This window comes from Pangasianodon hypophthalmus, chromosome 6 (genome assembly GCF_027358585.1).
Source record: "Pangasianodon hypophthalmus isolate fPanHyp1 chromosome 6, fPanHyp1.pri, whole genome shotgun sequence".
Taxonomy (NCBI): domain Eukaryota; kingdom Metazoa; phylum Chordata; class Actinopteri; order Siluriformes; family Pangasiidae; genus Pangasianodon; species Pangasianodon hypophthalmus.
Genome location: NC_069715.1, coordinates 24,818,693 through 24,846,071, shown reverse-complemented (window position 1 = coordinate 24,846,071; position 27,379 = coordinate 24,818,693). Strand labels below are relative to the sequence as shown.

Sequence of the window (27,379 nt, the reverse complement as noted above, 5' to 3'; positions counted from 1 at the left end):
TTTTTTATGTTAATATTAAGATTTAAATTTGCATAAATATTATTTGCCAAAATGAAAGCTAAAATACACAAATGTTCACGGTAGACATGGCTGATTTCTGCCCCAATCCGGCGCAATAATAGCTATTAATAGCCCGCTACTTATAATAATAATAATAATAATAATAATAATAATAATAATAATAATAATAATGATAATAATAATAATAATCTTCATCATCATCATCATCATGCTGACGATTATGATGCGTAAATAGTAACTGCATGAGAATGCAGAGACTGAATGAATCGGTGCGTTATGGCGCATTTGCGCACTAGCCGGATTTCAGTATCAGCCCTGCGCAGAGCTGGGCGGACACCAGAGGCAGGGTGGGACACTTAAACTTCCAACAAACTTCTCCCCTTAGACTCACTCAAAACTTTGAGCTACACTGATAAGTCCTGACCTAGCTGCCTGAGCTCCTGCTGAGACATGTCGGACAGCGCCTCTGATCCGGGCTCCATTACCAATCCGAAGAAGTTTAAGAATCAGGACTTCGTGTCTCTGCGTGATGACTGTCTCCAGTCCGGCAAGCTCTTCGAGGACCCGAGCTTTACTGCTGATCAGAACTCCATTGGCATGCCGGCAGATCCGGACCCCAAAATGGCCATCAAGTGGCTGAGACCCAAGGTATCCATCTGCACATAATGCATATTGTATCCTGCTGGTTCTTGCATTGCCTAAGGATTTGAATTCTTTGGAAACCCCATATTAGGTTCTCTCACAGGTTCCAACACTCCTGTACCTGGTAGTGTCTTTTCTGTAATCTCGACTAGGTGTGCTTGGAAGGGACACAGAGCCAATAAGTATGAGATGGTGGTCCAAAAAGACCAGACTGATTTACTAAATTCTGAATTAGTATATGAATAAATGGATTGGTGCCATTATTTTAGAGCAGGGGAGCCCAGCTGTGGCCTAGTATGTCCATAGTCCTGCAGATAGTCTCAGAAAAGGGGTATTAATCTGTACCTTTCCTTGCTGGGGTTACATGCTTATCTTTTCTACTCTTAATATGTATACATCTTTGACCAGGAAATGGGGATACAGTGCACCTTTATTTTTTTAAATACATAAGTACATAACTGTAATTACCTTTTAGTGTAAAGCTTTAAAGGTACACTACATGCACCTTTCTAGCAAAACAATACATACTAAAGCTACAACAAATGATTTATCTTTTAGGGTACTACCCCAGCAACAGGGAAAGGTACACTTTCTTAGTCTCTTTGTCAGGTCCCCTCAATTTGCAGTTTAGTCATTTCTCTGCCCGAACACACTTCTAGAACCTGGTCATTAACTGATGAGCTAGATTTGAGGTATGCTTTGATGATTATCTTTGATACATAAGAAGTAATGAAAGATTCAAATGGCATTCTTACCATACATCAATACCACATCTAGATTTAAGTCAGGGAGAAAGTTTCTGATGTCTTTTCAACTGTTGTGGTTTTATGCAAGATTTCAAGTGTAATCTTGACCCAAATCATGTATATATAGGAATCAAGATGGACTTAAAATATATACATTTTTGACTGGTTATTTTAAGCCCCATGGGTCAATAATGGACATCTCTGATCAGCTGGTTCTTACTGTGTCTCTGTGCTGACCCTACACACCAGTGTCTCTGTGTTGACCCTACACCATGTTGCGCTCTACAGTTAGCCCATAAAAACATAATATAAGTCAGGCAGATTGAAGAAGGAAGTAGTGAGGGTAAGAGTGAACCCTGATTGGCCAAATGGTACACACGCCCTACATCTGGGTGTATAGAGGATCAGTAAGGGCACTAAAAGGTGTAGTTGCGATACTTTTGATGTGGCATTTGATTCTGTTTTGTGTTTTGTTTCCTATACTGCCTGTGTGTGTGTGTGTGTGTATTCTAAATACAAATACAAATTTTGATTTAAATGCTTATTTTATGACTTCTGCATTAGTGAGTCAATTAAATAAATTGATTCCAAACATTACTTTTCCAACAAAAAATTAAATGTTACAGGAAAATGATTATATGGCAGTAAAGAAAGCAACATAATACATGCTACACCACTTTTGAGACAAAGATCATAATGAAGTCTGTCTGGTTTTATCTGCAAAAACAGAAACAGTTATGACAGACAGAGTCTCCAGAGGAACTGTGGCAGATTCTCCAAAATGCCAAAATGCTCAGAAAAAGTTACCAACTTTCCTTATAAAACTGCACAAAGTGTACATTTATTATTTTTGAAGGCATCTTTGCTTTCTTTGCATGTGCCTAAGACTTATATATATATATATATATATATATATATATATATATATATATATATATGTATGTATGTATGTATATGACACTTTCTCTTTTACTGTGTTCAGGAAATCAGCAGCAACGCTGTCTTTGTGGAAGGAACCACAGGCACTACTGATATCTGCCAGGGCCAGCTGGGTGAGTCACTGCCCAAGTTCTTGAGATTTTAAACCTAAGTCTAATGGGATAAGGCTTGGTCACATCTTAGGAAGGAAAAGATCACTGAAGAATGGCCTGTGGGCATGAGCACAATCAGAGAGACATCTGCCCTGGCGAGAATCTCATATCTAGTCTTCCTCTTATCATGCAGATTTTCTCTCATCCTTTCTCTTGCTGCTGTTCTCATTTTTTCCTCTCCTCATCTTTGCTTGATCCCCGTTATAATGTTTAATATCCCATTCCCATTTCCCCCCTCTAGCTGTGAGGCTTATGCAGGTCTCTAGCTCGTTCTGAAGACGCCCCGCTGAGAGCTGTAAAACAGAGCCGCCTCGGGGCCTTCACATCAAAACTAGAAAGGAAAGGGAGGCAGGGAAGGATGGTTTGGCATGCATATGCTCCCTTCCCTCCTCCCATCCCAACTTTAACAATTATTTTGCCCTCTTTTCTCTTTCTCTCACTCACTCATCCCCCACTCACTCACTCAGTCTGGTTTTGATTGCTGGTAAACATGCAAGCTCTGACAATCCTGCAGAATATTTGCAACACTCCCTTTAAACAATGAGAGCAGAGATATGGAGAGGAGGTCAAAGTGTCCACTACAGTGAGTACTACTGGTCTACACAACACACACCCAGCCTGTTTCTCTCAACCCCATGTACTAGTAAAGCACTCATCCTCAAATGCTTAAATCCAGGGAATATAAATCTGTGATTACTTTCTAATTAGGTTAATGACTAAGTCTCCAGACACAATATGTGGCACAACGTACAAGTGGTGCTAAACCTGGATAAAGCTTGTCTGTATTGTCTTGTGTGTATTTGTGCATATGATACAAATACATAGTAGAAGTACATAGTAGAAGTAGAAGCTGCAGCTGATTTCTTTCTAGCCAACACTGTAAATTCACAGAGCATATCATTGACAGATGTGTCAGTATGATTACACAGAGTGAAACACCCCTAGATTTGGTGTCCATTTGGGATCATTTATTTAAGCCCAATTCTCTGACATTCAATTCTCTATAACCTGTAATCAACCTGTGATTAAAAGTACAAACAATGAAAACAAACATAAGTTTTGTACCTTGGTTTGAATGAAACAGCTGGTTAACTGCAAGCGTAGCTTTTCTGTTGATTATGCTTCTTATTCGAAAAGAAATTAGGAAGCATGTATGGTTTTATAACAGTAATGCAGAATTACTGATAGGTATGTGATAGTACAGTAATTGGATAGATTCATGCATGTAGGCTGGTGTCATTATGTTTAGTTTTGCTTGAGAATCTTGGACAATGGAATGTCAATCATAAATGCTCATTAGGATATTAGGTCACGCCGAGACAGTTCTAAAATCCTTCTGATGCCATATGGCACCTCATTTCTTATATGCAATAAACTATAGTAATTGTGAATATGCTGTAATTTGTGTGTGTGTGTGAGAGAGAGAGAGAGACAGGGGGTGTGTTGGGGCTATTTAAGGATAAAATGGAAAAACGTGCAAAATGTTCACACAAAATGAAAAGGCATTTTTGGGTAAAAGTGGAAAAAGACAGTTGAGCAATGATTCTGGTTTTGGGTCTGGAGGAAGCTTGCTGTTATTCAGTTAAATTGTTGACCATCTCTAAACCCTTCTAGGCAGATGAACAGCTGTTTACTGTTACGCTGGAATGTTAATGTGTGTGCTTGTGTGTGCAAATGTGCATGCATCACAAACTTTGTTAACTGTGTTGTGAACCAATACTAATATGTGCTGTCATTTTCATGACAGTAAATTTTGATGTGCTTTTTTTCCGATAATGTTTATCTCCCTGCATGTGTTCTTTAGGTAACTGCTGGTTACTCGCTGCTCTCTCCTGTCTCACTATGCACCCTACTCTGTTTGAGAAAGTGGTCCCATCAGGACAAACCATAGATGAATCCTATGCTGGAATCTTCTGCTTCAGGGTAAGACAGATGAATGCCAGTTACGACTGGAAATTCACTGACGAGACAAGCCAAGTGCATGTTCTTAAATTCTGAAGATGCTGTTTATTAGCATATGAATATGCACAGAGAAAATTAATGAATGGAATCATAGACTGTGAGGGTGTCAAAAGTCATGCATTTACATAAAGGACCTCATTTATGAGCTGGAGTGAGGATCGAGGTTAATTTTTCATGTGTGTGTGAGATTTAGACACGGGTGCTAATAAGCATTATCCAGCCCTTCTTCCTTCCCTTGTGGGGATTGTTCCAGATACCCCTTCTCTCCCCCCGAACATCCCATCATCTCATGCTGACACACATCCCCCTACCCCCATCAACACACCTCCAACACATGCTATCATTATTCATTCAAGAGCAATCTTTCAATATACATTGCACAAGCCTTGCACATCCATCCAGGTGGTTAAGACATTTTGACATGTTTTCTTAAATAAGTGCTTTAGGGGAAGGTGAGGGAAATAGAAATATTAGCCTCCTGAAACCGTAAAAGGACTTCCTAAATAATTTGTTGCTTTAACTGAGCTGCCTGCTGCAATAAGTAAACATCTTTAGATGATCTTTAAAGGGATTAACTGAATACTTTGTGGAAAATATGCATTTATACAATTTGCCACTTACTTAAGTAAATTAACTTGGCTTAAGTAACAGTGCAAAAAAAAGTTATAAAAGACTTTTTGCATCATTTCCTGCTACGTTTATTCATATATAATCCTTTGCAGAAAAGTGGGAATCCAAAACATGAAAATGTTCAGGAACTGTTTAGTTATTAAATTATTCAGGAACTCCTCAAAATCTTACATGAGGTGAGAAACAGCCTTTGTAGTGGTCTAGGTATTCCTGAAGTCTTCCTGATAATCTGGGTTTGAACATGTTGACAAAATGGGCGATGAAGTCACCATCTTGATAAATAAAGCTTCAGACCACAGTGTTGTTGAATTCTACAATCTGATTGGTCAGAAGATGTTGATCAATTTTCTATAACAGCAGCTCTGACAATAGTGATGAATGCAAGGCAAATCACAGGATTGTAGTAATGCACTCATTCTAATATGTTACCTTTTCTATAGTAATAGCTTATTCACAGGGACAGATTACAAAATGTGCCATTATTTAACAAAACAAAACTTATAATCATTGATACAGTGAGACATTTATTTAACAATTATGGAAGGAGTCTCTAGCGTCAGGGTCAGATAACCACCACAGGACATTTTCCTGTGGTATAAGAGGAGTAAAACACTTTAGGACATACTCTTATTGGAAAATAATCAACTTTGGTGCAGTAACAATAATACTGTTTTGCATCATGCCACATTACACAACCCCACCATTGAATATTTTCCTTAACAGCATTTAACAGTAAGTGTGTTATTCCTTACTTGGCAATCATGGATGCATTTTACAGGTAACCTTGTGTAAACTGCGGGCAACCTTTGGAAATAACAGTTAAACTTCAAAGCATAGTTGAGCCCATGGTGGGTCATTAAGTTCAGTGAGGAAATGCAGGAGAGACATGGGTCTCTCTTATTATGCAAGAAGTTTTCTGGTGAGAGGGAGGCAGAGAGATAAAAGAAGAGAAAAAAGGTGCAAGTCTTTTGTTTATGGTATTGTGGTATGATCATTTAAGTGTTCTGACATGTAGCCATTGCCCAAGGGGATGAATGCACAGATGCGCACTTGTGCATAGCCAGCCATATTCGTACCTGTCAACAGGTCAGCACAAGCTGAGTAATTCTGTTGAAGTTTAAGTGATGACCTCCTCTGACCTGCTCAGGAAGCTAGTGGAGTGCTGACAACTATAACATGAAAAAAAAAACACAGGTAAAGAGGTGATATACAGCAGTAATACAAGTATAACACAGAAAGATGGCCATTGTATCTTGGTTTCAAAGAGGTTGACGTCATATGGGGTATAACGCTGCATCAGCAAATGTTTAAAAAAAAAAAAGGAAGACTGCTAGAATACTAAAGACTGTTATAGAACTTAGTAGTTTGTCAAAGCAATGTAGAACTATTAAGTTTTCTTTTATCGTAAACTGTTTAAAAAGTAGGCCACCCTGTTTTAAAAGTCTCGTGCATTCTCACAATGCACCTAAAAAAGTGGTCCTTTGGCATTAGATATGTGTGTAATTGTTGATATGAGGAGCATTTTTGGAAGGAGTCTCCAGTGTCAGCACTTTGTAACCATCAGAGGTAAGTCTTTTTACATGACACACTGCATTTTTTTAATCTCATTAACTTCAATATAAAGACTAAGAGCTATAGCTGTTATAATGCTAGTGATAACAGGAGCTTATTTTACAGATGTTCCACAACATCAAACGTAACAATAAGAGGATAAAAAGTATGACGTGTCATTCTTCAGTAAATAAAAATTGTAATCATTGGCAAATTACTGTGGTGTAAGAGGAATAGTATATGAAAGGGCATGCTGTTTTAGGGATGATGGGATCAAGAAATCAAGAAAAATATTTTAAACAGATTTTTAACAAAAAATTTAGAAATTTATAGGTCCTACTTAGTTTCACTGAAGCTACTAAATAATTTATCGTAGTTACTAAATTATAGTTATTATTACGGTTAATTATTAGATGGTTGACTGAATAATCAACCATCCCTCTGTGATTTCCCTCTAGTTTCTCCCACCTCCCAAAAAACATGCTGTTAACTGAACTGGCAAATTTCCCTCATGTGTGAACTAGCATGCAAACGTGTGTGATGTCCTGCGATGGATTGGCATCCCTTCCAGGCTGTATTTCCACTTTGCGCCCTATGTTCCTGGGATGGGCTCCAGATCCACTGTGATTCTGATCAGCTGATCCAGGCAATTTCATGAGAAAATCAGTTAAGCCTTATATACAAAAGACTTAGCCAGTGCTGGTATGAATAGGAAGATAAATGCAGTATGTAGCCTAATTGCCTGATTAGAGTGATGAAGCTCTCAACCAGCTGCAATTAGATTTGGCTGGATTACACTGCAATTAAATATAGTCACACTTTTTGCAATACACCTATACCGGTTCCTTACTATCAATATTTAATATGAGTCTATTGCTTTCTTAACCACAAATGCTAAAATAGAGGGTGTTCAAAAACAGTGTATCATCACAAGTCTAATTAAAGCCATTGTCTGATACTAGAAATAGAATTAGTCCTGCTATTAACCCAATTATCTGAAGTGACTCTCTCTCTCTCTCTCTCTCTCGCACACACACAGTTCTGGCAGTATGGTGAGTGGGTGGAGGTGGTGGTGGATGACAGGTTGCCCGTGCGAGGAGGCCGTCTGCTCTTCAGCTACTCGCGCACTAAGAACGAGTTCTGGAGCGCCCTGGTGGAGAAGGCTTACGCCAAGTCAGTAGCAGCATATGTGTGTATGACTGTGTGCGAGCGTGTGGGATAGAAGAGCAGCAGTGACACGGATTCCTGCGGCTCTTAGGCCGCTTTTACAGTCTAATTGCGTGTAAACAAATGTTGACATCCTACTCATTATCCATGCGTCAGTAGAGTCCTGATGAAGAGCGGACAGAATCAAAATGTGTTCAGAACCAATTTAATACATGGTTTATGTATGTAGATTGCAGTGCATATCTTTGCATCATGGAATGGGTGTAAAATATGTGGAAACAATATATGGGAACCAAATGTCAAGGACTGGAAAATTGGTAGTTCTGACATTATGGGTCTATTTGACAGGCCTGACGAAGAAAATTGCTTTTTTAAACTGCAGCTTTTATTTAAGAACTAAAAAAAGCCAAAATGTTAGGGTTAGATTTATGTGTAGCATAGCATTAACTAGCTGCATTAATATTCATTTATGTCGTGGAACGTCCACCCAAGGATAGTGAGAGAAATGTGTGTGTATATGTGTGTGTAGGTTGATTGGCTCCTACAGCAGTCTAAAGGGAGGCAATATTTCTGAGGGGATGGAGGACTTCACGGGAGGCATTGCCTACACTCGTCCTGTTTCCTCCCGCACTCCTCCCGTCCTGTGGAGGACTCTCACTGCGGCGCTGTCCAGAGGCAGCCTACTCAGCTGCTTCATACAGGTACACTCACAAACACAAACACAAACACACACACACACACACACACACAAACAAACACACACACACAAACACACACACAAACAGGTTCCCTTTTGAGTCTGCTTCCTGTCAAGGTTTCCTCCTCATGTCGTCTCAGGGAGTTTTTCCATGTTAGTCTCTTTTTACTTGCTTCATTATCATTAGGGATCTAAATCTACATCTGAATTTCTGTACATTTGCTTTGTCTATTGTTAAAAGGGCTGTACAAATAAAATTGAATTGAAAATTTAAGAGAATGTTTGATGTTCCGAAGTTTCCTGCCTTTAGCCTTGACATGAGGCTAATGTAATGTGGCTTACAAATAACTGAAGCTTATAGACTAGCATTGTGCAAACTGCTTGCCTAAATCATCACACTTTCCTCACATGTCGAGTTGTTCAGTATATCAAACACACTTGCTTATGTGGTTTCTAAAACTGTAGGAAACACTATTATGAATAAAAATTTGATCAAATGACATCACAAGGCTAAAAACAGTAGTATCTTAGCCATCGAAGCTGTAATCACTGTCTTCCTCACCACATAGTGTTGTAATCACTCTTATATTTCCTGTTTATGTATAAAAATAGTATTTCTGAGTGAAATAATGTCTTTGAGGTGAGTGTGTGATGATTTACATACACGTTCAGTTTGCCAAATTAGCTACATTGTAACAGTTAGCTACATCAGCCTCGTAGCTTCAGTACAAATCTAAAGAAGAAAATTTCAGACACCAAACAAGTTGTACTGATAAACTACAAGGAGAAGAGTTGTTTAAATCTGTTTATGTGACATTATCATGATCTGTTCAGTATGTTCCTTTGCTACATGCTCCATAAGATGCAGATGACAGATGGATTTCTAACTAATCATGATTGAGAAATATTGAAACCCAGATTGCTTTCAAAGTTTTACATTGAGTCATACCAGATGTTTGGTTTGATTATACAGCACATCTCATTTGTGCAAGTTATACAGTATAGCCATAATCCTTTCCTTTTCAACGTTTGCTTTTGAAACGTTTTCGGATGAGTAGTGGGGTACTTGTGAAGTGTATGCTTGGTGTGCTAGACTTCCAGAGGCAAAAAGAGATTTCCTCACACCCATCTGCTCTAATCAGTTGTATTCGTTTCTAACAACTGGCAAGTCAACTTGATTTTATTCGTATAGTACATTTAGCCAAAGGAGTGCAATGAGTGCAAACTATCGTTAAGGAAAAATCCACCCTGAACGACTTGCATGCTAATCTTTATAATTAACATGTGATCTTCATTGGCATCCAAGATTCATTTTGTAATGAAATGAGTTTTAAACAATGTTCATCGACTGGTCTATTTTCACTTTGGTTAACAGTTTACTAGATTACTCACAATGCCATTTCACTACCTGCTGCTAAGGTGGGAGTTTAACTTAGCCTGTACGTCATCCCTACATAAAGAGAGTAATGCAGCAGCGCTTTAGTCCTTCAGTCCTTAGTTCTCTCCCAAACAGATCAGCTTCCAAAGCTTCAAATTTCAAAATGCTAATACCACCATTGTGTTTGCTAACTAGCCAAGCTGAGCCTAATTATGGAAATTTGAGTCCAGAGTTTGCTATCTCCACTACTTCTATGTTGGGTTTCTCATTAATATGAGATCAAAACACTCTCTGTTGTCTGAAATTCATGAATATATATATATATTTTTTTGGTTTATTTTTTTATGAATGCAGGCCAAAAGTGTGAAAGAGATCGGTAGTGTGACTCCAGAGGGGCTGGTCAAAGGTCATGCCTATGCCATCACTGCCACAGATAAGGTAGCTACCTACATACTGTATTTATGTCACACAGTTTTTAAGATGATAAATTACAAATAGTTAGTGTTCGTATGTGTGTAGGTGCACAAGAAAGCTGAGGAGGTGTTACTGGTGAGACTGAGAAACCCCTGGGGATTTGTGGAGTACTGTGGACCGTGGAGTGACAAGTGAGAAATGGCTCAGTTCTCATTTTAGAGCTAAAAATTATGTCTTCCTAACTGCTGCTCAGCTGTTTGTGTGTGTGTGTGTGTGTTTTGTTGTGTGGACAGGTGTAAAGACTGGGATGGCATAGACAGCGCAGAGAAGACCAGAATCAAATTGAACATTGAGGAAGATGGAGAATTTTGGTACATAAACATCAACAGTACAATTTTACCCACAAAATGTTCTTTATCAAATATGTACATAACAGTGATATAGATTTTGGACTTAATATAAATGATTGTTTTTTGTCCAGGATACATAACAATAAGAATGTCCTGATTACTCAGTATATACTGTTTTCTTATTATGAACACTTTAAATGATTCTCATTCAGTTATATTTTAGAGAAACATTCAACAAAACAAACTACAATAGTCTTTTCAGCAGCAAAATCTCTCATGATGTAGAAATAGGCTAGTTGATGCATAATTTTATAGTTAGTGGAATAAGTGCATGGTCAGGTGCACATATAGGAATTTTCTTCCATGCTGTTAATCCTGCATGTACAATCAACCAGCAATATTGCTAATAACTTTCTCATTGGTCACAGTTGTTCATTACAGCTGTAATACTGTCAATTTGCACAAGTCTAGTAAGACATAAATGCATAAAGAATTCACCAACTTGTAGATTTATTTATTTTTTTGTTCTTTTTTGGCTGGAGTTTTGGCCACATCCTATCATCAGGGGATTGTGAGTATGGATTCTGACAATGCCATGGCTATTCATGGCCGGGAGTCTACAGAGCAAAATTGGCCGTGGTTTCTGGTTGGGTGGGATAGCATACACTCTCTCTCCCTTGTCAGTCACAGTGACTCTAGACAATTGTGTGTGTCCACAGAAGAGGGCAGATAGCACTTTCCTTCGAGCATGCTACACCATCCTATGATGCAGCACGAGCAGTAGTTTGAAAAGTTGGCTGGCCTTGGAGGAAGCACGTGTTAACCTTCACCTTCTGTGGTAGAGCTGTCATGTGATAGGGGAGAACTGGCTGATGTGTAGTCACTGGCACATGACCAAATTGGGGAGAAAATGGGGTTCTTCTTATTGGCTCAGAAAAGATTGATTATATTTCTATAACAGCAGCTCTGACAGTAGTTCTGGCTACAAGCAGTAGTTCTGGCTACAAGCAAATCACAGTTTTATATTAAGTTTTATATTTTTCTAATATGCTATCGTTTCTATCGTAACAGCACATTCACAAGGACCTGTATGATGAACGCTCCACCTAATTTAAGACTAATAACAAATGGATTAAAACCGTGTCATTTAACAAAATATAATCATTGACATGGTGAAACTTTCTGTAAGGAAACATATATTTAATATTTATGGAAGTAAGTGTAAGTGCTGTGCTGTGCTGTGCTATAACTGTAAGTTTTCTGCCACAGGAAAGTTTAGGGATGGACAGTGTTGTGCCTTGCAAAGTTTTCTCACTAACAAGCTGCATTTTTGTCTTATTGACTAAAAGAGGAATTGATAGAACAACTGTTTATAGATGCCGCAAATGTAAATGATATAGGAAAATAACCAACTGCATACAGCTGACCTACACTGTGCATTATTTGCATGTAATATTACATTTAATTATAGACTCCCAGCTGTGTGTGTGTGTATACATAGGATCGGGGTGCAGGACTTTTGCAAGCTGTTTGACACAGTGGAGTTGTGTAGTGTGGATCCTGACTGTGATGCTGGAGAGGAAGGTAATGCGACTGGCACCTCCTCATGGTCCTTGACCTCCCACAAAGGATCCTGGGTCCCCATGTGCTCTGCAGGGGGCAGCCGCAAAAATGCACGTAAGTGTATGTGTCTTTGCATGCGATAATAAACCACAAATAATTCAAACATCTTTTCCTCTCAGTTTTGTGGTTGTTTTTTTCTAATAATAATTTTTTTTTAATTAAATTTTTTTCATTTTTTAACAGGAACTTTCTGTAAGAACCCTCAGTTCCACTTGGTTCTGTCGCAGCAGGATGTGGAGGAAGTGGAGATCGACGAGGATGATTTGGATGGCGGGGATGATGATGATGATGTCGGCACTGCAGCTCAGGCAAAGAGCAGTGTGGACAAACAAAAAGAGAAGATGAAGAAATGCACAGTACTGATAGAGCTGCTGCAGAAACACCGTCGACTGAAAGACAAAGTCAACTTCCTTTATATCGGCTACCACATCTACAAAGTGAGAACCTGACATTAGTAAAAGCTTAAAAATAGTCAATGTTTTAAATTTCTTACTAATACAAATAATGTGGAAAATTATGTGGAGTTTAAGTTTAAGCTCAGAGCAAATGTATTACGTAGCTAAAAAAAAAAAAAAAAATCCCAGTTTGGAAAGCTGCCTTCCTGTCTGGAATGTTTGTTTGTATTTGAATTGGCTTCTTGTCAGTCATTTTATAGACACGCCCCAATGCCCCTTCACCTCCTCATAGATCATTATGAGGAAAAGTTGCATGTATATATTATATATAAGTATAATAATTATACTTTCTTTCACCTACACTACCAGTCAAACTGTTTAAACCCCTGAGGTTTATTTCTTATGGCAATTAAACAAAGAGTGTTTAAGGAGTATCCTGAGTGGTGCAACAGAAAAGCATTTGCCATAATGATCGAAGGTTGAGAGTTCAAATCCTGATGATGCCATAGCTATCTGTGGCTGGGATTTAAGGGAGGAAAATGGGTAGTGTTTTCTGAGTGGGAGGGATGGGATACACTTTCTCCCCTGCCAATCACAGTGACAGTAGCCAGTCATGGATGTTGTGAGCTGATATAGGCAGAAGATGGTAGATAGCTCAGCTTGTTAATCTACCCTGAGACTTAGCATGACCAGCAAAAAGATGCAGTTGGTTGGCTTTTTCATGTGTCTTGGAGGAAGCAGGTGTTCACTTTCACCCTCCTCTATATACACATGAGTAGCTGTCGTGTGATATGAGAGAGCTGGCAGGTGACCAAGTTGGGGAGAAAATGTGGAAAAATCTTAAAGAAAGAAAGAAAAAAGAAAGAAATGAAAAGTTACTAAATACCTGTATATAAGATTTATTAACTAGCTGCTCTCAAATATTAATGGAAATAAGTGCTTTATTAAAGGCAGGAGAGTAAACCTGTTAAACGTATCAGTTAAAGCTATGTCTCTAGTATGATCAAAATCTTGACACTTTCCAATCAGATGGAGACTGGTTCCTATAAGATAAAACATCACAACCATTTCTCAAATCACTTGCACATGTTCCTTACTTATAATATTATAAATGACCCCATTTAACAAAATATTGATGAAAAAATTGATGAAATAAAAACACTTCTTGGTAGTGGACTAATGTGTGCTGGAATAACAATATTCAAACCGAGAAACTCATGAAGGCTATCTCTTCTTTCTGTCTCTCTGTCTCTCTCTGTGAACTTCCTGTTTGTCTTTTAGGTGCCTCCTGAGGTGAGTAACACTTCATATATGACTGATCTGTTTTAACTGCATAAGCATTAAACACAATCCACTCTTCCATCTATCCCAATAGCTGCAGGACAGCACAGGTTCTTTCAACCAGCCGTTTTTTGATGCTAACCCACTGGTGGGCCGCTCTGGAAAGTATCGTAACGTGCGGGCTGTGTGGAGGGAGGTGCACTTGGACCCGGGACACTACATCATTGTGGCATCCACACAGAGGCCCAACCAGCCCGGGGAGTTTTTCCTCCGCATCTATGCCAAGAAAGGCAACACACTGGGGTACGTTGGAGAGTTGGACATAGCAGGGGGGCGGAAAGACACTGGCATGGCATTTCATACAATTTTACAAGTTTTTAAGGAGTGAAATGAATGAGGATTTTATGCCTTTTCTCTTCACAACCTCAAGCTCTTAAATTATAGATGCAAAACTCTTAGAAGAACAAAAAGGCAACATATTAGTTCTGCCCTTTTTACTTACTTTAACGTTCCAGTAAATGTTGAGCAATTTTCAATTATGTTTGGTCCATATAATTTGTTAATCTTTTTTTTTTAATTATCTCTTCATAACCTTCATATCACATGCAATGTAGTTTACGAATAACTAATTATTTACACTGACATTATAATTTGTTACATTGCCATTTTATTGTCTATAAATCAGTCTTTCTAGATTTTTTAACTGAATATAGCCCCTTAAACTCTCAGCTTCCTATTCAGTTTTTTTTTTTGTATTGATATTTCAGTAACTATTCAATACCTATATTGAAACTAAAGGTATTCAACTATATTGAAACCAACAATGTAGTTATGAGAGTGAGGAAAAGTCTGGGCCCACCAATGGGTGCTGGGAGTATAATGGGAGTTTTTAAACTGACAGTCGTTTAAGTCATTAAAGATCTTCCAATTATAAAGCCTTTAAAATTCAGTACTGACTGTAAAGCATTTGCATGAAATTATCTTTAATTATGCCTCTTATTGGGCATATTATCTCCATTTCTCTCCCCAGTTTGGTCACCTGCCAATTCTCACCCACCAGCCAGCTCTCCCCTGTCATACAACAGCAACCAACAGGGGTTGCTCGGAAAAAAATAGCGCTGCATGCCCTCTTCCACATACATATATGTCTGTGACTGGCTAGTGTTGCTGTGCTTGACAGGGAAGAGAGAAAGTATGCCATCCCTCCACCCAAAGAGCACAGCCAGTTTTTCTCCTGTTTCTTCTTTTTTCCATTTTCTTTATTTTTTGTTCTTTTTCAATTTTCTTTCTTTCATGTTTTCCATATTCTTTCTTTATTTTTTTCCTCTTTCTCCATTGCTGTTTTCTTTTGACTTTTCCCATTTTCTTTCTTTATTTCTTTTGTTATTGTCACAACTGTGTCTTAAGCAAATGTCTTGAAAGTATATGTTTCCATTTTCTGCCTTTTTCTAATTTCTTTCTACCATTTCGGGTTTTTTCTTTGTTTGTTTGTTTTGTTTTGGGGTTTTTTTGCCTTTTTCCATTTTCTTTTTTTCCTTTCTCCCAAGCAATTCTGCTCTCTTGGACTCCCAGCCGTAGATGGCTATACATTGTTGGGATTTGAACTCATGATCTCAGGATGATAAGGCCAGCACTTTTCTGTTGCCATTCAGGAGTAAATAAGCTATAGTCAGTTAATATATAAATTGTAAAGTCTATAGTAAAATTTATTATTAAATAATTTTGTTGTTTCAGCTCACAATACACCTGAGGCTGGTAATTACCTGAGTCAGGTGTGTTAGGTACTGAAATGAAGACAGTATTAACGATCCAAGTGCAGAATTAAGGACCTCTGTATTAAATGATTATGTCCAGCTGATTAGAAACATTACAGGAACTTCTTCTTCCTCTGTTCCAGGGTTCGTGAGATCAGCTGTCCTACTGCTATTACCACGGTGAGTGTGAGTGTGTGGCTAATAAGATAAACACAGCTACAACAGTCTCACTAGTCACACATTAACAAGCTTACACTGTGTATGTTTGTCCTGAAGACTGTCATGTCAAAGCCTCCGTCACCTGAGGATCAGAGAATGGTGCAGAAGTGGTTTGATGAGGAAGCTGGACTGGTAAGTGTCAGTGCAGGCAGAACCTGATGAAATGACTTTAGTAGGATACTGTATATAGAAGCAGTAACTGATGTCACGTCTCTCCTCAGGATGACAAATTAAACGCTCTGGAGTTTATGAAGCTGGTCAACACAGGTCTGAGAAGTCTAACTCTAATTCTAATGTATCACAAGCTGTATATAAAATGCATTCAAGTTAATTTATGATTTTCATACTTTCCTCTGTAGATGCAGATCACTGGCCAAAACAAGCTCTGTGATAGACCTCCTTTAAACTGTATATGAGTCAAAGATGAATAATTTTTGTTTTAGTTTGCTTTGCAGAAAATTATGAATGGGCATAAATACTCAATCATTCATTCATCTTCAGTAAGCGCTTTATCCTGATCAGGGTTTTGGGAAATCCAGAGCCTATCCTGGGAACTGGGTGTGAGACGAGAATCCAGCCTGACTGGTACTCCAGGCATTCATACACTCATTCACACACTCATTGACACCTAGGGATGATTCTGAGTCATCACTCTGCATAAATATTCCATGATATAATTGCCTGACATAAAAAAAAAAAAAAAAAAACAGGGAAAAGTGCATTTTTTTCTGAATAACAACCTGCATTCTAACAGCAAATGTTTCCAAAAGGAAACATAAAAATTCAGAGTGACAGTACAATTAGTAATTTTTTTAAGAATTAATGATTAATTAATCATTAATTTTTCAAAAAACGTTCAAAAATCTTTTACCTATTTTCATTTACAGTATATAGATCAGGTGCAGGGATATGTTACTATGGTGCAGGGATATTTTATTTTGTTCTATTCTTTAGTTGGAAACCGGCTATAGCAGCTATCGAATGTCATATCTTCCTGCAGCCAGACGAGCCAGGAACTTCTGGAGAGGAATTTAGACCTATTGGGAAATTTTATACTTTGTTGAAACCACACTGGAAAAAATAACATTATTTTACCAGTTACCCACTTTAACAAAAAAAAAATTTTCACTCTAAAACAATGCAGAGTGATTTTGTTCATGTTTTTTTTTCCCAATTACATTAAATGAAAATTTTTTGTTTGTTTTCATTTTCTGTAACAGTTCCAAACCCTGATCTAAACCTCAATAACCTAAAAACAAATATGTCTATCAATAATGTCTACTTGAATTTAATTTTAATTTGTTCTGTTAAGTGGAAGGTTCAGGAATAAAAAGCTATATGTCTGTAATAAACAGATGTGTAATGTTGTACATTAAAATAATGAGTCTAATAGCTGAATATTTGGATTATGTTCATAAAATATATCTGTACTGATTCCAGGGTCCACTGAATTTATTTCACAGTTACAGGGGGTTGAAACCCCTCTGCTTTGGACTTGAGTGCCTTGTGGTACCAGTAATGGCCACCAGGTGGCAGAGTTGGTCAGACCGTGTGTTGGATCTGTGTATGATCCTGGTTCATGAACTGAAACAACCTCATTTTCCCCTTATTACAAGCACATGCTCTCAATCTCACCACAGTGCTGTGTTGTACTCACTCCTGGGCCTCACACGCTTTCTCTTTGTGCTGCAGTGCTGGAGAAGGACTACCATGTTCCTCTGGAGACCTGCAGACAACTCATTTTCACACAAGATGTATCCTTCCATCTAGAAGTGTCTTCTCTTTCATTCCACCACATTTCATCTCATTTTCCCCTCTAATTTCCTGGTTCTTCCTCTTCTTTTGTATACTAAGGTGCAGAGTATAGTGAGCGTGCATCCAAAGTGTGTGTTCAACATTTGTTCTCTTCCTGTATTTATTTATTTTTTCTTTATTTACTTTTCTTTCTTGTCTTGAAATTTTTTTTTTCTTTCTTTCTTTCTTTCTTTGTCTTTTCCATTTTCTTCTTTTATTTATCTTTTCCCATTTTCTTTCTTTCTTTCTTTGCCTCATTTTTACTCCCCCTTTTGTTTCCTACCTTTTCCTTACACTCCTCAACCCCAGTTTTTTTTTCTCTTTTGTTCATTCCTCTTTTTTTTTTTGGTCCTTCTTGCTTGAGATGCTTTTTTCTTTGCCCCTCCTGGTTAGTGTCCTGAGCGTGTATATGTGTAGACTGGAGGTAGAGGCAGGCTGAGTCGTGCTCAGGCCGATAATCTCCTCTCATCTCTGCAAAGTCTGCAGGTACCCGAGCCTTCTCTCCCAAACTGATTTGCTATGGCAACGTAAACATCTTAAATAGCAGAAATACCACAGTTAAAGATGACGCTAGCATAGTTTTGGGGGAAATTGTTGTCATATTTCCGTCTCCTTGTCCTCTCTCTGAACTGAATCATTTCGGGCTTTATAAAGTATGTTTGGTTAATCCACACTCCCAGCCTGCTGTTCTGCACAGCTGGAAAGCAGCGCTAGCGTGTAGTGAATGACTTACATTCCATTCCTGTGGCTCTGCTGTTTACTGAAAATGTAAATATCCATTTCTGAAACCTTGGGGTTTTTTTTTTGTGTGTGTTCAAGTCAATCTTTCTTGAGTATGACGAGGATTCTTCTGGAACCATTAGTCCTTTTGAGCTCAGTCAAGCTCTTAAAGCAGCAGGTAAGGCTCTAAACACACTCACACACACACGCACAGTTCCACAGAAACACATGTACAGGACCCAAGGGGAAACCAAAGATTAACATAACATGAATTCCCACATTCTTCTCTCTTTCTCTCTCTCTCTCTCTCTCTCTCTCTCACACACACACACACACTCTCTCTCTCTCTCTTGCTCTCTCTCAGGTGTGCAGTGTGATAATAACATACTACACATGCTGTGGGAGCGCTTCGGCTCTGGAGAGCAGCAGCTGCCTTTCTGCATCTTCGTGTCGTGTGTTAGCAGACTGCAAGTCCTATTTGGTAAGCATCTCCATTACAGCAGAATCCCGACATGCATTACACACACACACACACACACACACACACACACACACACACACACAAACACAAACACAGTCTAACTGTGAAATTGTATTCAATTTCCCTTTAGTTTCCCTTTATTCATTTTATTATGTGAATATTATTGATTTGAATGTTACTGAGTCTTCAATGTTATAGTGCCATTAAAAAAGTATATTGATGTCACTGAATCTTAGCTAGAATTAAATTTTTAGACTCTGTGTAAAAATGTACCATTTTAAATCCGTCTTCATGCAGGAATGTTTTTCTTTATTTTCTTTAATCCCCCGAAACACAATCCCAAATGGCTTCCTACTCACTTTGTAAAATCTGTTATCTGTTATAGGAAAATAATCACTTATGGGGTGGTGTGATGCGTTACCATAAAATCACACTTTTTATCTGTTTATAGTTACATTTAATGTTGTGGAACTTCCTCGAAACTAGTTAGTTCCTGTTATTACTTTATACATTACTACTATACATTATAGCAGCTAGAAACAGTCGTTACCTGACCAGCCTCTCCTTTTTCTCTCTCTTTATAAGTTAATAAGACAAAAAAAAGACACAGCTTGTTGTGTTACCGAATGTTATCAAAATGTTCAACATGTTTGTGGATAAGATTAAAGATAACTTTTAAGAATTTTAAAACAGTTAAGAATTTAACTGTTCTATTTTCACATGGTTGTGTTAATGAGTTTTGGGATCTTTGCAATGTGGTCAACACACCTGTCGAGCATTACTGTAACAGGATAAGGTATTGCGTAGCTTTTACGTCATTAGCACAGTGATACACGGGTGTTAAGGTGTTAATTGGAGGTATTGGAGGAGTTTGACTGTCACACACTTCTCCGCAGCTCTGTTTGAGTCAGAAAGCAGCCTGGAGGTCAAAAGCAGAGGCATAAACACGGTAAGAGCTGATTTGATACTTCTCCAGCTCCCTTTGTCTGTTTCTCTGTTGCTACTCTAGTTCTCCTGGAACTAGAGAAATCAAGGCTAGACTTTTGTAGTTATTGTATAGCTTTACCTCTCATTGGGGGTTCAAGTTTAATATTATTTTAAGAGCAAAGCCGAGCCTTTTTTTCAAATGACTCTCACTCAGAATTCTCAGTAAAACCAGGCTGATTCATTTTAACCCTCGTGTTCACTTTGGGTCAAAAAGACTCCCGTGTGAAACAATACTAAATTAAGAAATACGCCACAAGAAGGTGTGTGTTACAGTGATTTTTATCGCAGTGGTCTTAGGCACAATGCAAAACAGAGTCCCTAACACCCCCTTATGATAAGATATGATAAAATATGATAAGAATCCAGTGTTCAATAAATAATTAAATTTATTATTAATGATATTTGCAATAAGCCATTCTCCCAGCATGCTATCTAGTCTGTTAACAGTAAGCATTGGTTGCCAAACAACAAAACAGGTCAAGATTAGGGCATTATTCGGGCAGAAAAATGGCTTAATTGTAATGGTTTTATTGGTTAAAAACTGGCGCATTAATACAGACTTCAACTAATTGTGCCACAGGTTTGCTTATATCAAGGATTTTACAACAGATTTGAACACAGCTCAGCCACTCAGATTTTAGGACCGAAACACTCCGGTTTCTAAAAAGAGTTTTACAACACAGAACCTTGTTTTGGGCTCAGTTTCAAATCATAAGAGAGTGAGCGTGGGAAGAATCTACTTGTAGAATCTAGCATACTGAAACATTTTACTGAGGTAGGGCCATGGGGTTCATCCTCAAGGTCCAAACTGCAGTCTGGTGTCTGATCCATATTCACAGATAGCTATAGTGTTAACTACATTGTGTAGCATGAGAAGGTCACTGAAGATGACAGACTGGCACACGGCACATGATCTTTTTTTTTTTTTTTTCTCACATTCATGAACTTGATTGGCTGCTAAACTAAAATGAATGGATGCTAAACTGAGCCCATTCAGTTGATATAAAACATACAGTTGGCTGAATGAAAGAAAGAGAAACATTTGTGATTTGGAATGAGTACTTTGAAGGTCTAAACAAAAATGTAAGGAGTAAAAAGTATTTTTGTTTGAAATGTAATTAAGTAAGAGTACATGTATTCAATTTCAAAAATACTCAAGTAAAGTATAAATATGCCAAAAAAATACTGAAGTAATGAAGCACAATTACTCAAATATTTTCCATCCCTGTGTAGTAGCCTATGGGTTAATTTATTAAGTAGTATTTAAAGCTTGCCTTATATCTCTGTTCCTTGTTTTGGGTGAATACAGAGCTGATTCTGGTATTAACTCTGATATTTTCTTGAAGCTGCTGGTTATTAATAGCTGTACTCTGGGTAACGGCTCATGTCTCTGGCCTTTTCTGCAGTGGCTGCTCAGGCTGCTGGCTGTGTGAGCGCACTCAGATGTGACACCTCAGCAGGACAGACCTGTACGGCCAGGACTATGCAGACGTCATCCACCTGGACCTGCGTTATTCCTCTTTCTATTTCATTTCATTTACATCACACTCTCTCTGGGCCTTGTTCCGATCGCTTCCACCCACCCATTCACCCAACCCTCCACCACACAGGTCATATGGGTCATTCCTGTTTATGGTCCAGACACACGCGCTCAGCTTTTGTGTTTTAAAATAGAAGCATAATAAGACCTATGTTCTGTATTACTATATTTTGTATTAACCATACTTTTTTATTATCTGTCTGCTTTCTCACAATTATGTTTGCTTTATTTGATTGATACAATTTTTATCATATTTTTATTACTCTATTGTCGTTCCACAAATATGCTACAAATCCATAAGGACCAGAAGTTACTAGTTATTTTTCTTTATTAACTGATAGAATGATTAACAAGAATCAACTGCAGCCATAATACCAGTACCAGCATATCATCACATCCTCTTATAGACCTGGATGAGAATAAATATGTGAAATGTATTAATATAAACAGGATAAATATAATAAAATGATCATAAATATTAAGAGTTTATTATCGCTTCCAAGTTGTGCCAAATTTCTCAGCTCCTCTAGTTACCAAAAACAAAATACAAATGTCTATAACATCCAAAATGTGATAGAGATAAAAATGCAACAAAAATGCTAAAAAAAAAAAAAAAAAAAAAGGCTGGGATTACAGTGAGATAAGATTCATTTTGCTTGAACATTCATCAAATATTTTAGGAATTAAACACTTCTGTTCTACTGGACTGCAGTTATTGGGTCTTAAGCCTGACGTGAACCAAAACGTTTTGCTGTTTTTATTATCATCAAATCCAAATTTATTAACAGTATCTGAGGATGAAGAAGTGTATTGCCTCATCTTTTCTTTTTAGTCTTCCTTCCAGTGGGCATGGGAATCAATGATCTTCCAAATAAATCTGAGTATCCATATATAAACATGGATCTTTCTTTTCATAGTGGATGCGTATACATACACCTACACACACACACACACACACACACACACACAGGGCTAGGGGAGTGAGAGTGACTGCTGGTATTAAAAGCGATGTCTCAGCAGCGCTGCACGCATCGCCTCTATTCTTGTCGCTCTGACGCCACGCACCGCGTCATCACGCCATCGCTCCCTCCTCCGCTACGTTCTCCCTCTCTCCCTCCCTCCAGCTCTCTCTAGTAACTGGCTTGGTCTGCTGCCTCCTCCCCTTGTTCCCTTTCCTCTCTCACTCTCTCACACAGCCACACATGCTCGCTCACACACTTTTATACGCTCTCGTCCTTTTTCCTGAACCCCTATTTATAGAAGTTTATTTATGCAAGACAGAGCAGAGGTTGCCCCCGGCAACAGGCCAAGCATTTCTGGAAAGGAACACCTGTCATTCTGGAAACAGCTGTCTCCATTTTCTCTTCCTCTTCTTCCTCTTGTACCATTTATTTGAGTACCTCAGGGTGCTTTTGACTCTCTGGGTGTCCATCTTTGTGCACATGGATCTTCCTTCTCTCTCTCTCTCTCTCTCTCTCTCTCTCTCTCTCTCTCTGTGGTCTGTAGATCTGGCATGAGACAAGCTGTGTCTAGCTGTACACTACACAGTTGTCAGGCCACACACTGAGGAACTTCCTGTCATCTCCCGGGACATACACCTCCCACAGAGCAAGATCAAATCTCTCTAAATCGTGGTCATACCATCACACTTACACCCCAGCAGAGCTGTACAATCAGCATGGGTCAGACAAGTGAATATCTCTCTCTCTCTCTCTCACACGCACACACACACACACACACACACACACTTAGAGTCCAGGCTAAAGCCTTAGCTACACCAGAACCAGAAAGAGTCACCGACACAAAAATAACCTTTAGGTGACCTTGACAAATCTTCAGAAATACAATACGTTTATGCCAGGTATTACTTCAATAAAAGAATCTCAATTTATTCTAGAAATATAATATAACCAAATGCATTCTAAATGTATTTTAGCTACGTTTAGCTGCAAAACCTCTTATGATTCAGAGTGGTTTAGTATATTCCAGCCAGATGAAGGAAAATGCTGGCTTTCAGCAGATGAAGTGAATCAGTCTGTCACAAAACACAGGAATGAGAGCATTTCCATTCATGTACTCCATGTCCACACTGAAACACATTAAATGCCGATGCTAATCTGTTGGTTGATGTTGTATTTTCGTTATTTCTGTGAGACGTTAGTGGCTGTGTGCTGCGCGGAAGTCACGGGGGGCATTGCTATTGCTAGTGCATTGGAGTTTAATAGGAGAATTTCAACAATCTCTATCATAATGGATAATGGTCAGGTTTCGCCGTTAACCCCTAAAAACAAAAGAGCAAGAGCTCACTCACCATTTTCCAGCGAAGTTCACCATCATATTAATGAGAAATCTAACATAGAAATAGTAGAGAAAGTGCAGAGGTTGAACTCCTGAAAGTTTGGTGTTGTAGTGGAGCTACCACGCTACTGTTATTAACAAGTAAAGGAAGCAAAGCCTCTGGTTTAACAACTTGCCCAATATTATCTGTGTAGGACCGATTTGCAGCCACACCAGCCTTTTGCAGATAAGATTAGAGACCCCTGACTTAAATCGACACACAGCTATCTCAAAGGGCATATTTTGGCTCATTGATATCATTAGCACATCAATAAGCAGATATATAAGAGGGCAGAATACCTCAATATCCAAACATATAAAACCTACAAATCAAAGTGGTGCTATATTGTGATCTAAATCACCCTAAATCAATCTAAATTCGGTCTTTAAACTTTGGGCCTTTGAAAGACACGGCTCCTAACTGAGTCTGGCATTTGCTTGAAGTGACACAAACATGGTTTCAGCTTCAAGGCGTTAGCTACAGCTGCTTTAGCTCTGTGATGTCTTTTTGTGCAGGTTTATAGATAGGAGTCTGTCATACAGTGTCAGAAACCACATAAGCAACTCTGTTGGACAGCTAAGTGTGATTTAAAGTGACTGTGTGATGATTTAGACATAGTTAGCACAATGCTAGCTTCCATTACTTGTTAGCTAGATTAGCATCAAGCAGCAGTCTTGTTCAATTTACTACATTCACGGAAATTTAATTTTTGCCCAAAAACATTCTTCATTTTTCTGTACTCTTTATTGCAGTTAGCCTGGCTGTTGCTTGAAAGATGAAAAGTGAAACTTAATTAGAGCAGTTTTAATCTTCTGCATTAATCATAGCTTTGCTCCTGAGCAATTAATCTGTATGCCAGATGTCTGTTCTTACATTTTCAGAAGCTGTTACTGCCCTTTAACATAGTGTGACGAATCTTCTTGTAGTGGCTGGAAGATTAACTGTGTGTATGACAAATGTATGTGCAGTCAGCATTATATGTGATATACTGAATGTCCTATACCACAAAACACCAAATCAGGAATCACGAAATCTTAATTAATTTGAAACGTAACCATTTTTCTCCTCATAAAGGCCAACGGCACTGCAGCTCTGCAGAACTAGAGTTTCTGTGGTGTTCACTGATTCAGACGTTCTGGGGGGGAATAAATAGATTCCTCCAAACCACCTCCCTCCATCTGTGTCCTCCTTGTCCCCCTCTCATCCTCCTGTCCCTCCACCCACTCCGTTTTCCCCCTTTATCGTAGCCGTTGCTGGGCCGCAGTGACATGGCGCTGCGCCTGTTCCTGCCAGCGAGAGTAATTCGGCGCTGTTCCACCGGGGGCGGCTCCAGGAATAGAGCCAGATTTGTAGTGCAGTGTGTGGGGGTGTATTCATCAGCCTTGAAGGGAGGGGAAAGGAGGGGGGACTGTGGAAGTCATACATCCAGAGGGACCAGAAGCTAAGGAGGAGGGGGAAAGTTGTGTAAAGAATCTGCCAAGATGCAAATATAGCTCGGGCTGGCATGTTGATGTTGATGAACACAATACTAGTCAAGTCGTCAGCAGGGTGTATTTAAAGATGCAATGCTTAATGTATTTACAAGAATGGTAATTGCATGATTTTTTGACGAAGAACGCTGGAAATGCACCCTGACGCCTCTACGCTCCGTAAACTTGCATCACACTGGGAGCTATTTACCAGTCAGCGCAGTCACTCGAATCCGTGGCAGTTTTCTATAAATGACCTCTTTCATTAGAGGGTGTATGGGAGTCAGTGCTTACGAACGAGAACAACAATATGGGTAAAATGTCAGCTTTTTGGGTGTGAAGGCATCACTTACTGACTAATGCATCACTCAAATTCAATTTGACTGCTTGCCCCCACACTGAATGTTCAGCTGCATTTGTGAACAGTTTACGTCAACTGTAACTACACTGGAATTAGACTAGCTATAACAACAAGTATTCAGAGTTCCCATGTTGAACAGGAATGGTGTGTGTTACAATAATCATGCATGAGATCAAGAAATACACATGCCTTAAGGTCTTTAATCAATGCTAGCACCTGTTTCTGATTTGTTCACACCTGCCCCTAGATGTTCAGATTATTATTGTCTTATTATTCTACATATGTTTCCAAAGGTGCCTTTTAAGGAAAATGTGTGACTGAGGTTACTAAGGCCAATGTAATACACAAGCTCCGACTACCTTTGATGCTATTCCACTACTGGCTCACACGATCTAGTGGTGTCAGTCATACAAGGCAATAGAAATCACTACTGTACTGCATGACATGTCTTACTTTGTGGTAATAATATCACCGTTTTACCAATACCAATTTGTTTTAATGTCTTAAATATGAATAAAGAATAAAAGTAGTGCCCTCGAGAGTTGTTGGCACCCAATATGAAAATGAGCACAAATTAATATATACGGATAACACGTGCACTCAGTGATATTTTGAGCCCAAATGTACAGGGATATTGTATAGTTTTATTTATATTTAATTGTAATATTAACAGTAATGTCTTGCTATTAATAATTTTTACGCCTACCCTGGAGAGAATAACATCACTAAATCTCTTCCTGTCATGTCTTGGTTCACTCCTCTATGCAGAACATTTTATGCTCCTTTATAGTCTTGGGTTTGTGTGTGGACTTCCCTCTTCATCTAATTTCCAAATAGGTTTTTATTATGAAAGGGGAGGTTAACAGCTTTTGAAACATAACACAAGACAAACACAAGAATCATTTAAACTGTGCAATTCCAAACCTGTAATCTTTGGACCCTTTATTTCCTCCTCTCACTGTGTGAGAGTATAGTGCTCAAGGGTTCAATTCCTGGCAAGCATCCAACCCTTTTTACAGAATTATTTTTAATTGCTTCTGTATTTTTAGATCCATTACCTGATTTGTGAAGGTCAACAACCATCTTTCTCTTTTGTGTTGGAAGATCTTTGGTTTTGCTATGGTAATGGATGATGGAGATTTTAAATGTGGGAAAGCTTTATTTATTCATTTATTTATTCGTTCATTCATCTTCACTTTATCCAGGACATGGTCACGGTGGATCTGGACCAATGCCAACAGGCAGGAAAATTCATCGTGGATGGGATGCCTGTCTGTTGCAGGGCATCATGCACACACTGGAGAACCCAGAGGAAACCCACATGAACACAGAGAAAATGTGTAGCTCCACACAGACAGTAACCTAAGCTCAGGATCGAATGAGGAATGCTAGAGCTGTGAGGAAGCAGTGCTACCCGCTGCACCACCATGCCACACACCGCAAATTTATACCCCAGGTAACACGTCATTTTAAAGGCAACAACAGTGGACTGTTTACTGAGAACAAGCAAAATATTATATGTTTTTTATCTGCAATATATTGCTTAGTGGTCTCAATAATGTTGCCACATATTTCTGAAAGGAAATACTATTATTTAAATAAGTAATTCCGATGAGAATTATCTTTCTGTTAGAACAAAGATAAATAGTTTTCTCTACTGTTTCAGTGGAACATTTGAATTAGTGTGTGTAATGTTTATTTTATATAAAATCATTTCTGCTCATTTTCATGATGGGTGCCAATAATTCTCTAGGGCACTGTATATGGT

General features: G+C 38.6%; 1 protein-coding gene across 1 annotated transcript; it reads left to right on the top strand.

Moving 5' to 3' along the window:
• Window positions 1–359: 359 nt before the first annotated feature.
• capn12 (calpain 12) lies at window positions 360–23,564 on the top strand. The gene is made up of 20 exons (XM_053235166.1): window positions 360–669; window positions 2,392–2,461; window positions 4,305–4,423; window positions 7,683–7,816; window positions 8,340–8,511; window positions 10,240–10,323; window positions 10,405–10,490; window positions 10,593–10,670; window positions 12,151–12,326; window positions 12,456–12,709; window positions 14,043–14,251; window positions 15,846–15,882; window positions 15,979–16,053; window positions 16,143–16,188; window positions 17,614–17,675; window positions 18,133–18,201; window positions 18,535–18,613; window positions 18,800–18,916; window positions 19,813–19,865; window positions 21,310–23,564. The coding sequence occupies exons 1-20, from the start codon at window positions 472–474 to the stop codon at window positions 21,334–21,336; spliced, it is 2,145 nt and encodes a 714-aa protein (XP_053091141.1). The 5' UTR covers window positions 360–471; the 3' UTR covers window positions 21,337–23,564.
• Window positions 23,565–27,379: the final 3,815 nt, after the last annotated feature.

Coding starts and splice junctions, on each gene's coding strand:
- capn12 (XM_053235166.1), top strand. CDS start 472: ATGTCGGACAGCGCCTCTGATCCGGGCTCCATTACCAATCCGAAGAAG. Junction 17,676..18,132: donor AACTCATTTTCACACAAGAT/GTATCCTTCCAT, acceptor GTATATGTGTAG/ACTGGAGGTAGAGGCAGGCT. Junction 18,614..18,799: donor TCAAGCTCTTAAAGCAGCAG/GTAAGGCTCTAA, acceptor GCTCTCTCTCAG/GTGTGCAGTGTGATAATAAC.